Genomic DNA, 14,243 nt, shown 5'->3' with positions numbered 1-14,243 from the left:
CTGGGGGAGTGAGTGCGGGGCGCCCGCGGCGGGGCTGGGGGAGTGAGTGCGGGGCGCCCGCGGCGGGGGCCGGGCCGCTCTCCGTTTGCTTTCCGGGTGGGGCGGGCTCGCTGCCTCCCTCCCTCCCTCCCTCCCTCCCTCCGGCAGCGGCGGGCGGGTCCGGGCGCAGGTCCGGGCGCGGAGGCGGGGCGGGCTCCCGCGCCGGCCGGGCGGGACGAGCAGTCTCTGCCCCTTCCTTAAGCGACAACTTTTTGAGCAAACCACGCGGCGGGAGGAGGGGTTTGTCCCGCTACCGGAGAGGAGGAGGAGGAGGAGGAAGTAAGTGAGGGGAGCGCCGGGGCCGGAGGCTGCCTCCGTGCTGCCGTTCTGCTCGCCCCGCGGCGCCCCTGGAAACCCCCGGGCCCGCCGCCGGGGCACGGGCGGAGAACTCGGCCGGCGGCCCGAGCGCGGAGCTGGGAGTCTGGGGGAGACGAGAGTGGTCCAGCGGCAGCGCACGGAGCCCTTCTCGGCTAGGGGAGGCGTTTATCCGCCTGCGATGAGGATCCGTTTGGCGAGAAGATGGACGTGGGTCCGCAAAAGCTGCGTGTTTCTCGGCTTCTTGACCGTCGCTTACTTTGTGGTGGAGCTGTCTGTTTCTTCCTTAGGTGCCTCCTTCGCAGGGGAGAGCATCACCAAGGGGAAATGGGACAGACACTTCTCCGGCGGAGCAGAAGCGGCTGTGGATCTGGCCCGTCCGGTTTATGCCAAATCCCCTCCCGATCCTTCTGCCCCGGGAGAATGGGGCAAAGCCACTCGCCTGCAGCTGAGCCCTGAGGAGAAGAAGCAGGAGGAGGAGCTCATCGAGAAGTATGCGATCAATATTTACGTGAGCGACAGAATCTCCCTCCACCGGCACATCGAGGACAACCGCCTGAGCGGCTGTAAAACCAAGTCCTACAACTACAGGAGGCTGCCCACCACCTCTGTCGTCATTGCTTTCTACAACGAGGCTTGGTCAACCTTGCTGAGGACCGTACACAGCGTCCTGGAAACGTCTCCTTCGGTGCTTCTCAAGGAGATTATCCTGGTGGATGACCTGAGCGATAAAGTGTACCTGAAGGCTGACCTGGAGAAATACATAAGCAGCCTGGAAAGGGTTCGCCTGATCAGGACCAACAAGCGGGAAGGGCTGGTTCGTGCCCGCCTGATCGGCGCCACCTTTGCCACCGGGGACGTCCTCACCTTTCTGGATTGCCACTGCGAGTGCGTCTCCGGCTGGCTGGAGCCGCTGCTGGAGAGGATCGCCGAGAACCAGAGCGTCGTGGTGTGCCCCGTCATCGACACCATCGACTGGAAGACCTTCGAGTACTACATGCAGACGGCGGAGCCCATGATCGGGGGCTTCGACTGGCGGCTGACCTTCCAGTGGCACGCGGTGCCCAAGCACGAGCGCCTCCGCCGCGGCGCCGACACCGACCCCATCCGCTCCCCCACCATGGCCGGCGGCTTGTTTGCCGTCAGCAAGAAGTACTTCGAGTACCTGGGCACCTATGACACGGGCATGGACGTCTGGGGAGGGGAGAACCTAGAGCTGTCGTTCCGGGTCTGGCAGTGCGGGGGCACGCTGGAGATCCACCCCTGCTCCCACGTGGGCCACGTGTTCCCCAAGCGCGCGCCCTACGCCAGGCCCAACTTCCTGCAGAACACGGCGCGGGCCGCCGAGGTCTGGATGGATCAGTACAAGGAGCACTTCTACAACAGGAACCCTTCGGCCAGGAAGGAGAACTACGGGGATATTTCCCAGAGGAAGCTCCTGAGGGAGCGTTTGAAGTGCAGGAGTTTCCGCTGGTACCTCGAGAACGTCTTCGCCGAGCTGCACGTCCCGGAGGACCGGCCCGGGTGGCACGGCGCTATCCGCAGCGCTGGGATAGCTTCGGAGTGCCTTGACTACGTCTTACCGGAGCATCACCCCACTGGGGCTCACCTCTCTCTTTTTGGGTGCCACGGGCAAGGAGGCAATCAGTTTTTCGAGTACACGTCAAACCAGGAGATCAGGTTTAACTCCGTGACCGAGCTGTGCGCTGAGGTCCCCGAGAACGAAGACTTCATCGGGATGCGGAGCTGCCCGAAGGATGGCTCTCCTCCCCCGGCGGGGATTATCTGGCATTTCAGAGCAGATGGGACCGTTTATCACCCTCGCTCAGGGAGGTGCCTTACCGCATACCGCACGCCCGAGGGGCGTGCCGACGTGGAGATGAGAACTTGTGAGGCTGGAGACAAGAATCAGATGTGGAAGTTTGAGAAGTAGGTCCCCGCTGGCCGCGGGGAGCAGCCTGGCCTGGGGTCCCCCCCGGCCCTCAGCTGTGGGAGCAGATGGGGACGTTCAGCTGGAGGTCTTCACGTGTGGCTGAAGTGGTGTAGGAGCTGCACTGTGGTGAACTTTGGAGAGCAGGAGGAAATGCTGGGGCTCAGCTTCTGCAGTGTCCTAATGTTGATCTAATGCCTTCTTTTTTATTGTTGTAAATCCTGATCTGTTATACTTTAGTTACTGCCTCAGTGATTGGGGTAAGACAAAGGCTTTGGAGTGGACTGAGGAGGGATTTTTTCCCCCTCCTTTCGACAATAAGTACACACATGAAAGCTGCAGGGTAATGTTATGTGGAAGTGGAGAATTTTTACTCCCAAAAGTAAAGACAAGGACTTACAGAAGGGGGGGAAAAAAATACCTAGAGCAGTGAACAACAAAAAGGAGGACCTGGAGAGGGGGGAGGGAAAAAAAGGGACCTAGAGCAGTGTGTGTGGGGAACCAGGACCTAGAGCTGGGGGGAAAAGTAATCCTGGGACCTAGAGCAGGGGGGGTGGGAGGGGAACTGAAAAAGGACCTAGAGCTGTGGGAGGAGAAAACAGGACCTAGAGTAGTGGGGGAGGAACAGAAAAAAAGGACCTAGAGCTAGGCAGGGGGGAAGTTGGAACCCAAACCCTGCAACTATAGAGAAAGGGAAAAAAATAAGTCCATTTCCACAGCTCTAGGTCCTATAGAAGTAAAAATAAAGGGTCCTGGAGCAGTACAAATTTGGGTCCTTGCAGGGGGATTCTCTGATCTGTTGCAGATAGTTAGGACATCTGTCCTGAACACCCTGAATGATGCCACTGTGGTGTGTGGCTGGGTTGAGGCTGATGTGGGAAGTTGAATCTCAAGCCTTGTGCCTGCAGGCTTCTAGGAATTTCCATGCTCTTAGGGGGTTCAGGGTGACATCAGCTCTGATGCACTGGAGAAGAGGAAGGCTTTGGGTTTTGTGGCTGGCTCTTGGCAGTGCTCTGCAGCCTTTGTGCCTATTCTGGAAAACTTCTCTTATGAGGGTGAGTCAGGAGTGTGGTGGTTGGTAGTGGAACCAAGGACCTTTGGCAGTACCACAGATGGGAAGAATGGAGGTGGCTGCAAGTAAGGATTCTGTTTAAAGGTAACGGAGTAGGAAAGAAAACTCAGGAGCGCCTGAGCTGCTGCTGGTTTCTTTTTTAGCTGCAGATTTCCCATTTGTTGCCTCTGTGTAAGCTTTTCCACACTAAGCCCAGCACCCAAGGGCCACAGCTTGTGTGACCTCTACCAGCTCTCCATTTGCTTGGGTTTTGGGGTTTTTGGGGTGTGTTTTTTGGCAGGACAGAGGCAGTAGGGAGGAAAACACAGGCAGGTGGGGTCTGCATGATGCATTTTGGCACCAGCTGGCACACAGTGGCCCTGGATAGGGTTTTGAAATCATGCAGCCTAAGCTGCCTCATCCTGCTCGTGATGGCACTGGGGGAGGCCTCAGGCAAGGCTGGGAAGTTGGAGTTCCTCGAGCAAGGAGCTGAAAAGGCAAAGGGCAGCTTGGAGGAAGCCAAGATGTGTTGATTGGGTGCTTCACAGAACATCTTTAGAATGATTTTCTGTATCCTCTTATGCTGAGTTTTGAGGAACCTTGATTGTAGAATCGCCTCACTGATCAGTTTTGAGTGTGGCTGTAGGCAGTAGGTGTGATGGAGACTTTGTGTGCTTGGGCAAAAAGAATCTGCTCTTGGTCTTGTGGGGTTTAGAGTCATAGAACTGCTTTGGTTGGGAAGGAGCTCTAAGATCATTGACTCCAACCACCTTGATGATTTAGGTTGAACACTTATCTTAATGGAGAGACTCTGGTTGCCATAAGTGGTTGTGGATGCCACCTGCCAGGAGGTGTTCAAGGCCAGGCTGGATGAGTGACCAAGTCTAGGTGAGAAGAGTTCCTGCCCATGGCAGGGAGTTGAAGTAGATGATCTCTAAGGTCCCTTCCAGCCTAAGTCATTCTATGATGGTTTTGATTCCTTTCAAGTGACAAACATCCTTCAGTAGCCCCCAGTGCAGCAACTCTTAGTCCCCAGTGCAGTAACCCTTGCCATGGTGTTGGTAAATAGGACCTTGGATTAGTGAGCAATACAAATCTGGAGCCTTGAGTAAGGTAGGAGTTGTGCATTTGCTGCAGGTGCTGGTAGGCAGAAGGGTTAAAAGGGAGCAAGTGGGACCTGGAAGAGGTGGAGGCTTGCCATAAAACCATGAGTAAATGAAGACTTGCTCTTGAGTCTTGAAGCTTGCATGGAAGGGGCTGATGTAGAAGGGAAACAAAAGAACTGTGGAGCTGTGGATGTGGCATTGAATCACTCTACAAATGCTTGCCACTGTGTGGCATGGGTTGTTTTAAATCTTTAACTTATTTTTAGGTGGTCCCTGCCAGTGCTGGGGGGAGGAGTCAGATGATTTTCAAAGTCCCTTCCAGCCCAAACCATTCTATGACTTCAGTTTGTTTGGGTGTTTGTATTTTGTCTTCTCCTACCTTCCCTGAGCTGATTTCTATTTGTTCTTGTTTGTTTTCTCCTTACAAGGGAATTTCTTTGCTAAATAAAGGAGATGGTCCTAAAAAAATTTCCATTCCCCTCTGCAGCCAGAAATTCTTCTGTGAATTAGAAAGCATTTATCAGCCTTGAGAGGGCAGCCAGTCACTATAGATCAGGGCAATAAAGCACAGAAAGGGTTTTCTTGTGTGTGTGCACTGTGCATTATTGCATCCAGCAGAAGTGACAGCAGAGAGGTCTGGCTTCTCCTACATGGCAGAGCATAAATTGCCTGTGCAGTGCATGCTCCCTTGGCTGAAAGGGATGAAAATGTAGACTATGCAACTTTTATACACTTCACACTTGTAGAGCTTGGCATAAAACTGCATTTCATGGGGGGGAAAAAAAGCAAACACAACAGAAGCAACCAAACTACCTTCATGTTGAAACTGGCATTTAAAGTGTTCCTTATCTACTGCAGCAATAAGTGAACCTCTCCTTAATGCTGGAAAAGTTCTTTCTCTTTTTTCCCCCATTTATGTGTCTGAGCCTCTCCTCTTCCCCACTACCTCTGAGTTGAGTTTTGGAACCATGGAGCTGTGATTACCATGGAGTTGTGGCTATGTGGAAACTAAAAGGAAATAACCTGCCCCTAAGTGAATAAATAACATTGAAATCATTCTTCCCAAGGGGAAGGAGGGGGGGAAAAAAAGGTTGGGAGATGGGGAGGAGGCTGGGCTAGAGGAGGAGAAACAGAAAGAAGGAAAAAACCTTTCCACTTCCAATTTCTTTAGCTTGAATCCCAATGGGAATGAAAGGTTTGGGAGATGGGGAGGAGGAGAAACAAAAAGATAAGGAACAAAACCTTTCTGCCTCCATTAGTTTTGATCCCAATGGGAATAAAAAGGTTGGAAGAGGAGGAAGAGCTGGAGCAGGAGAAAGGAAAAAAAACCCTTTTCCATTTCTAAATCCTTTAGTTTGGACTCCAATGGGAATAAAATGGTTGGGAGAGGGGGAGGAGGCTGGGCTAGAGAAGGAGAAAGAAAGAAAACCCTTTCCATATCCAGTTCCTTTGGTTTGAATCCCAATGGGAATAAAGAAGGTTGGGAGAGGGGGACAAGATGAGGCTAGAGAAGGAGAACAGAGGAAGAAAGAAAACCCTTTCCATTTCCAGTTCCTTTAGATTGGATCCCAATGGGAATAAAACAGTGGGGAGATGGGGAGGAGGCTGGGCTAGAGAAGGAGAAAGAAAGGAAACTCCTTCCAGTTCCTTTGGTTTGGATCCTAATGAGAATAATTTTGATCCCAATGGGAATAAAGAAGGTTGGGGACAAGGCAAGAGAAAGAGGAAGGGGAAAAAAAACCCTTTCCATTTCAAAGTCCCTGAGTTTTGAAGTGAGTTAGAGCAATCCTGAAGCAATGTTCTCATGCAGTTGGTGTTCAGGATGTGCAGATTCCTGGAGAATCTGAAGCTCTGAAAGATTTGTGTCTATTTCCCCCCCTCCCTGTACTGAGTTTGCCAATGTAGGGCATGTTGTGTGTATTTGAAACTACTGACTTGAAGTGGCTTAAAAGAAACTGAATGTAAACTTAACACTGAATAAATGTAGGAGGACTTTGGGGTTTCCTCAGACAAAATAAACTTCAGGATGATGATTAAATGTTGGGGGCATGCTGGCTCTCTTCTCAATTCTCTCACTAGCCCAGACATTTGACTTACAAGTGATAGAAGTTCTTCAGAAGCCTCCTCCTGGTTCTCCTTCCCTCTCTGCTCTGCCCTGCTGAGGCCACATCTGGAATACTGTGTCCAGTTCTGAGCTCCCTGGCTCAAGAAGGACAGGGAGAGGCTACAGCAGGGGCTACAAAGCTGCTGAGGGGATTGCAGCATCCCTGTGAGGAAAGAGGGGGGGAACTTGCTCTTTCAGTCTAAGAAGTCCTGACTGAGATCTCCTCAGTGATGATCAGTTTTTAGAGGGTGGAAGTCAAGAGGTTGGGACCAGGCTTGTTTCAGTGGTGCCCAGTGGCAGGACAAGGGGTGATGGGCACAAGCTTGAGCATAAGAAGCTCCATCTAAACATGGAACAGAATTAACCAGGTTGGAAAAGACCTTTGAGATCATCAAGTCCAACCTATCACCCAACACCACCTGATCAACTAAACCATGGCACCAAGTGCCTCATCCAGGCTCTTCCTAAACACCTCCAGGGATGGGGACTCCACCACTTCCCTGGGCAGCACATCCCAATGGCCACTTACTCTCTCTGGGAAGAATTTCTTCCTAACATCCAGCCTGAACCTCCCCTGGCACAGCATGAGCCTGTGTCCTCTTGTTCTGTTGGTGGTTGCCTGGGAGAAGAGACCAACCCCCACCTGGCTACAGCCTCCCTGCAGGGAGTTGGAGAGAGCAAGAAGGTCTCCCCTGAGCCTCCTCTTCTCCAGGCTAAGCAAGCCCAGCTCCCTCAGCCTCTCCTCCCAGGGCTGTGCTCCAGACCCCTCCCCAGCTTTGTTGCCCTTCTCTGGACACCTTCCAGCACCTCAACATCTTAGGTGTGGCCTAAGCAGTGCTGAGCACAGGGCAGAATGAGCTCCCTGCTCCTGCTGGCCACACTGTTCCTGATGCAGGCCAGGATGCCACTGCCCTTCTTGGCCCCCTGGGCACACTGCTGGCTCATGTTCAGCTGACTGGGGAGGAACTTCTTTAATTGAAGGGTGCTGGAGCACTGCAGCTCAGAGAGGTGAGGTCTCCATCTCTGGAGGCATTCAAACCTCACTTGGGTGTGTTCCTCTGTGACCTTGTGTAGGTGACCCTGCCTTAGCAGAGGGTCAGACTTGATGATCTCCAGAGGTTCCCTTCCAACTCTGAGTTTGTGCAGTGTGCTTGGAATTCCAGACTGGGTGCCTTGACAGAAGGTTCAGTTCCTAAGTGGGAAATCTTTGCAGATCACTGTTAAGTGTTTGTGTTGTGACTATCACACTGTGACCTTATCACACTGTGACCTCATCACACTGCGATTTGTGGCCCCTGCTTTGGCAGGGGGTTGGACTGGATGACCTCCAGAGGTCCCTTCCACCCATTCTGGGATTCTTGGGCCTTCTGTGTTTCTTTGGTTTCAACTGCAGTGCTTTAAACTTTGCCCCTTGGTGACACCAAGCCTGGGTCTGTCATGCATGGCAGGTGTATGGTGTTCACCTTTGCATCTTTTGGTCTACATCTCTAAAGTGCCTGTTCTATAAAGTTCTCTGTCTATAAAACCTCTTTGCTTGACATCTGCTAAGATACATCCTTTACTCCTCCCAGTCTTCTGATGTCCCTCCTGAAGCCTCACGTTGGCATTGCTGGCTGCCAGGCTTCCACTCAGGCTAAGTTAATGCCCAGTAACTGCTCCCTGCCCCAGGAAGGTCACTGGTGAATCCAAATCCATAGGAGGCTCAGGGGAGACCTTACTGCTTGTTTACAACTCCCTGCAGGGAGGCTGTAGCTAGGTGGGGGTTGGTCTCTTCTCCCAGGCAACCAGCACCAGAACAAGAGGACACAGTCTCAAGCTGTGCCAGGGGAGGTTCAGGCTGGATGTTAGGAAGAAATTCTTCCCAGAGAGATTGGCCATTGGAGTGGGCTGCCCAGGGAGGTGGTGGAGTCACCATCCCTGGAGGTGTTTAAGAAGAGCCTGGATGAGGCACTTGGTGCCATGGTCTGGTTGATTAGTCAGGCTTGGGTGATTGGTTGGACTTGATGATCTTGGAGGTCTCTTCCATCCTGGTTGATTCTGTGGTTACTTCTGACTGATCTCTCTTCTTTGTGCCAGCTACCTCCTCCTTGGATGGCCTTATGGTGTGGAAGCTGAAGGCACAGTACAGAGCCTACAGGTTTGTAGGCCATGAGGAAGCAGTGACCAGTGTGCAGTTCTCAGCAGATGGGCAGCTGCTGGCTTCAGCGTCTCAGGACCGTACTGTCAGGCTCTGGATTCCTTGCATGTGAGTAGCTGCTGGCTGTCCCACTGCAGCCTTGGAGGCTTTCCCAACAGCATCATAGAATGGGCTGGGTTGGAAGGGACCTCCAAAGCTCATCCAGTCCAACCTCCCTGCAATCAGCAGGGACATCTCCAACTAGATCAGGCTGCCCAGGGCCCCATTGAGCCTCACCATGAATATCTCCAGGGAAAGTGCCTCAATCACCTCCCTGGGCAACCTGTTCCAGCGTTCCACCACCCTCATGGTAAAGAACTTGTCCCTAACATCTAATCTGAATCTGCTCTGCTCTAGTTTGAAGCCATTGTCCCCGGTCCAGCCTCCACAGGCTGTTGCAAACAGTCTCTCCCCAGCCTTCCTGTAGGCCCCCTTCAGGTACTGGCAGGCTGCTATTTGGTCTCTCTGGAGCCTTTCTCTTCTCCAGGCTGAGCAGCCCAGCTCTCACAGCCTGTGCCCATAGGGGAGGTGCTGTGATCCCTCCATGCCTGTCCTGTATGGATGTGTACTGGTCAGGCAGCTCACCCTCCAAGCTAAGACTCATAGAACCCCAGAATGCCAGGTTGGATGGGACCCCAGGGATCCCCCAGCCTGTCCTCACAGCAGAGGTGCTCCAACCCCCTGGTCCTTTTCATGGCCCTCCTCTGGAGCCTCTCAGTCACAGAGTGGTAGGAGCTGGGAGGGACCTCTGGAGATCCTCAAGCCCAAGCCTGCTGCCCGAGCAGGATGCCCTAGGGCAGGTGACGGAGGAGCGCCTGCCGGTGCCCTTGGAGGGGGTTGCTTTGTGATTTGGGGTTTTTAGTCATTTGCATTTTTTGTGGTGGAGGTTTTTCCTGCTTGTGGTTTGTTTTGTGTGCCCTTAGCCACGGGGAGTCCTCGGTCCTGAGGGGCCACAGCGCAGCAGTGCGCAGCGTGAGCTTCTCCCCCGACGGCCGCTCGCTGGTGTCCGCCTCCAACGACAAGTCGGTGAAGGTCTGGAGCGTGCGCGCCCAGCGCCTTGCCTTCTCCCTCTTCCAGCACACTCACTGGGTTCGCTCTGCCAAGTAAGTGCTGCCCTTCCTCTCTTTCCAAAGCCCTCTCCTAGGGGTTTCATTTCCCAGGGCAGACCTGAGAAATGGGAAGCAGCCCCCTGTGAATGTCTGCCGCTACCGATGCCGTTGGGACCGGCCTCGCACGCCCTGCATCGCTGCGTCCCTCCCGGCTCATGCAGCCGCACCCTGGCAGGGGATGGAAGGGACCTCTGGGGATCATCCAGAGCAGGTCACACAGGAACGTGTCCAGATGGGCTAGGAAAGTCTCCCTAGAAGGGAGACTTCCCAGCCTCTCCAGGCAGCCTGCTCCAGGGCTCTGTCAGCCTCAGCAAGCAGTTTCTCCTCATGTCGAGGTGCAACTTCCTGGGTTCCAGCTTGTGTCCATTGCCCTTTGTCCTATCACAGACACCACTGAAAAGAGCCTGGCCCCTTCTTCTTGCCCCCCACCCCTCAGATATTTGCAAACACTGCTCAGATCCCCTCTCAGCCTTCTCCAGGCTAAACAGCCCCAGGGCTCTGTCTTCCCTCATCACACAGCTGTTCCAGTCCCTTCATCCTCACAGCCCATCTTGGACAGTTTATCCAGTATGTTCCTGTCCCTCTTGAACTGGGGAGCCCAGAACTGGACACAATACTCCAGGTGTGGTCTCACCAGGACAGAGTAGAGGGGGAGCAGGAGAACCTCCCTTGACCTGCTGGCTACACTCTTCTTACTGCCCCCCAGGATACCATTTGCCCTCTTGGCCTCAAGGACTCATTGCTGTCCCATGGAGAACTTCTTGACCCCCAGGGCTCCAAGGTCTTTTGCTACAGAGCTGCTTCCCAGCAGGTCACCCCTAACCTGTCCTGGTGCCTGGGGTTGTTCTTCCCAGGTGCAGGACTCTACCTGTTCAGGTTCTGACAGCTTGTTTTGTGCTCCTGTGTGCACATTCAATCTGTTGCTGACTCTTAGTTCTGTTACTTCAGAGGACAAATTGGGTCTTCTGTGTTTGCAGTCAGTATTCTGCTTTCCCCCAGTCTTGTGTCTTTTTTGTCCTGTGCTCTATTCACTTATTTCACAGCCTTCACTTGTTCCTGGATTGGTTAGGCACAGTGGAGGCTTCCCCAGCTATTTTTGGAGCAGTGGTGGCATAAAAGAATGGTCCTGAGTCAAAATGAGTTCAGGAGGAATGGCCTTTGGAGTGCAGCTGAAGATTCAGACAGTGTTGGAAGGCAGAGCAGTGCTTCCAAGACAAGAAAAGATTGTTCCCTGCTTTTCATTTCTTCCTTCCTTATCCATGGAAAATCTGCAGCTAAGGGAGGCCTGAGTGAAACCTCTTGAGAAAGAAGCTGAGCACTGGTGAAGTGCAGAGCCCTGCACTGGTTGTTGGAAAGGAAAAGCTGTAGGAAACCCTCTGTGGAAAGCTTTTGGACAGTGTGTTAAAGTCTGTGTGTTGTCAGGCTGAGGAAGGGGAATGATTGGTGAAGACGCAGACAGCTTGCCTCTGGAAGCACACACTCTGCTGCTCTAGGAATAGTCATGATAGAATCATTTAGGCTGGAAAAGATCTTCAAGATCATTGAGTCCAAGCATTAAGCCTCCCCTACTAACTGTAACCCTAAACCATGTCCCCCCCAAAACTCCACATCCATGTGGCTTTTAGTCATCTGTCAATGGCATCCTGGCCTGCATCAGGAGCAGTGTGGCCAGCAGGAGCAGGGAAGTCCTTCTGCCCTGTGCTCAGCACTGGTCAGGCCACACCTTGAGTCCTGTGTCCAGTTCTGGGTCCCTCAGTTCATGAAGGATATTGAGACACTTGAAGGTGTCCAGAGAAGGGCAACAAAGCTGGGGAGGGGTCTGGAGCACAGCCCTGGGAGGAGAGGCTGAGGGAGCTGGGGTTGCTTAGCCTGGAGAAGAGGAGGCTCAGGGGAGACCTTCTTGCTCTCTCCAACTCCCTGAAGGGAGGCTGTAGCCAGGTGGGGGTTGGTCTCTTCTCCCAGGCAAGCAGCACCAGAACAAGAGGACACAGTCTCTAGCTGCACCAGGGGAAGTTTAGGCTGGAGGTGAGGAGAAAGTTCTTCCCAGCAAGAGATTGGCCATTGGGATGTGCTGGCCAGGGAGGTGGTGGAGTCACCGTCCCTGGAGGTGTTTAGGAAGAGCCTGGCTGAGGCACTTGGTGCCATGGTTTAGTTGATCAGATGGTGCTGGGTGAGAGGTTGGACTGGATGATCTCTGAGGTCTTTTCCAGCCTGGTTAATTCTATTCTGTTCTATCTCCAGGGATGGTGACTCCACCACCTCCCTGGGCAGCCTGTGCCAGTGCCTGAGAACTCTTTCAGTGAAGAAACTGTTCTAGATGATCCTTGAGGTCCCTTCCAACCCTAACAACTGTATGATTCTATTATCTCTTTGACAGTGGAAGATGCCAAACCTGAGGCTGCTTTTCTCCCCATGCTTATTAGCTCTCTGCTTTCAGTTGTAGTTGTCTGCACAAATGGAGAGGAGTTGGGGGGGAGAAACCTTCTTATTGTGCCTGTGAGAAGCTTCAAACCACAGAACACCAGCTTGGAAGGGACCCCAAGAATCATCTGGTCCAACTTACCCTTTGAATGTGACACATCTGAACTCCAAACTGGCTGTCTTGGTTCTGGTGGTTTGCTGCTTGGGTGGTGTCAGGTGCTTTAGCCATTTCTGTGTTTGTCTGTTGCAGGTTCTCACCTGATGGAAGGCTGATAGCATCTTGCAGTGAAGATAAATCTGTTAGGATCTGGGATACAAGAAATAAAACTTGCATTGATAGCTTCTTAGATTATGGAGGGTAAGTGTTAGTAGGAAAAACCCCAACCCAACCCCAACTGTAGTGTTTAATGTCAGTGAATTTCATAAACATGGCAGAGCAAGAAGGTCTCCCCTGAGCCTCCTCTTCTCCAGGCTAAGCAACCCCAGCTCCCTCAGCCTCTCCTCACAGGGCTGTGCTCCAGACCCCTCCCCAGCTTTGTTGCCCTTCCCTGGACATGTTTCAGTCCTTCTGCTTATTTCAGTTGCTTGACATACCTTACTCCAAGGAATTGAAATGCAGCCTGGAAGGGACCTCTGGAGATCACCTCCAACCCCCTGCCGAAGCAGCACCACCCAGGGCAGGCTGCTGCTAAGCATTTCTCTGGGAAGACCTCATCAGCTCCTTTCTAATTCTGTTTAGATTTACCAATGATGTGGATTTCAACCCCAGTGGCACCTGCCTGGCTTCTGCAGGCTCCAACCACACGGTGAAGCTGTGGGACCTTCGAACGAAGCAGCTGCTGCAGCACTACAAAGGTAAAACCAAGGCAGGAGGTTGTCCTCCTGAGGATGCAGCTCTTTGGTTTCTTTAGCTAATGTGACTGCATAGAATGGCTTCAGTTGGAAGGGACCTTAAAGATCACCCAGTTCCAACCCCCCTGCCATGGGCAGGGACACTTCCCACCAGCCCAGGTTGCTCAAGGCCTCATCCAGCCTGGCCTTGAACACCTCCAGAGGGGAGGCATCCACAGCCTCCCTGGGCAGCCTGTGCCAGTGTCTCCCCAGCCTCACTGGAAGGAATTTCTCCTAATCTTCAGTCTCAATCTCCTCTCCTCCAGCTCAAAGCCATTTTCTCTCATCCTGTCACTCCCAGCCCTTGTCAAAAGTCCTTGCCCAGCTGTCCTGTGGCACCTTAAGGTACTGGAAGGCCACTCTAGGGTTTCCCTGCAGCCTTCTTTTCTCCAGGCTGAACAGCCCCAGCTCTCCCAGCCTGTCCCCATAGGGAGGTTCTGCAGCCCTCTGATATCTTTGTGGCCTCCTCTGGATCCTCTCCAAGAGCTCCAGGTCCTTCTTATGCTGGAGGTGGGGGCAGAGCAGAGCAGAGGGGCAGAATCCCCTCCCTGTGCTGCTGCTCTCCCTGCTCTGGCTGCAGCTCAGCACTCAGCTGCCTGCTGGGCTGCCAGGGACCATTGCTGGCTCTTGGGGAGTTTGTCACTGACTGACACCCCCCAAGCCCTTCTCCTCCAGGCTGCTCTGTAGCCACTCCACACCCAGCCTGGATTTGTGCTTGGGATTGCCCAGCCCAGGTGCAGGACCTTGCACTTGGCCTTGTTGAACTTCAGGAGGTTGGCCTTGACCCTCCTCAGCCTGTCAAGGTCCCTCTGGATGCCATCCCTTCCCTCCAGCATATCAGCTGCACCACACATCTGGGTGTCACCTGCAAACCTTGCTGAGGGTGCCTCCATCCCCCTGCCCATTTCCTCCTTTACTGGGGCCAGTGGGAAACCAGGCCAGACTGGCATTTTGTAAGGGACCTTTCTGAGGTCCTTTAACTGTAGAAATCCAGTCTGAATCCTGCTGGTTCCTTTGCAGTGCTTCTAATCCTTCAGAGCAGAACTGAGACAAACAGTTTGGAGAGGCTGCCATGGCCCAGCTGTGGGTTGCTTTGCCATA

General features: G+C 53.3%; 2 protein-coding genes across 4 annotated transcripts in view; both read left to right on the top strand.

The window, feature by feature from the left end:
• POC1B (POC1 centriolar protein B) overlaps positions 1-14,243 on the top strand; it is a 42,617-nt gene that overhangs the window by 681 nt on the left and 27,693 nt on the right. For all 3 annotated transcript variants that reach the window (XM_068142816.1, XM_068142818.1, XM_068142817.1), the window contains 4 exons: positions 8,622-8,790; positions 9,645-9,824; positions 12,502-12,609; positions 12,991-13,106. In XM_068142816.1, the coding sequence (XP_067998917.1) occupies positions 8,622-8,790; positions 9,645-9,824; positions 12,502-12,609; positions 12,991-13,106 (573 nt within the window). The remainder of the gene's footprint in view (positions 1-8,621; positions 8,791-9,644; positions 9,825-12,501; positions 12,610-12,990; positions 13,107-14,243) is intronic.
• Positions 210-2,800, top strand: GALNT4 (polypeptide N-acetylgalactosaminyltransferase 4). The gene has a single exon (XM_068142815.1). It carries the CDS (start codon positions 536-538, stop codon positions 2,285-2,287), a length of 1,752 nt encoding a protein of 583 aa, XP_067998916.1. The 5' UTR covers positions 210-535; the 3' UTR covers positions 2,288-2,800.

This window comes from Melanerpes formicivorus, unplaced genomic scaffold, assembly GCF_026170545.1.
Source record: "Melanerpes formicivorus ecotype bairdi unplaced genomic scaffold, bMelFor1.0.p_v2 SCAF_8, whole genome shotgun sequence".
NCBI classification, from domain to species: domain Eukaryota; kingdom Metazoa; phylum Chordata; class Aves; order Piciformes; family Picidae; genus Melanerpes; species Melanerpes formicivorus.
This window is presented reverse-complemented; position numbering and strand designations above follow the sequence as displayed.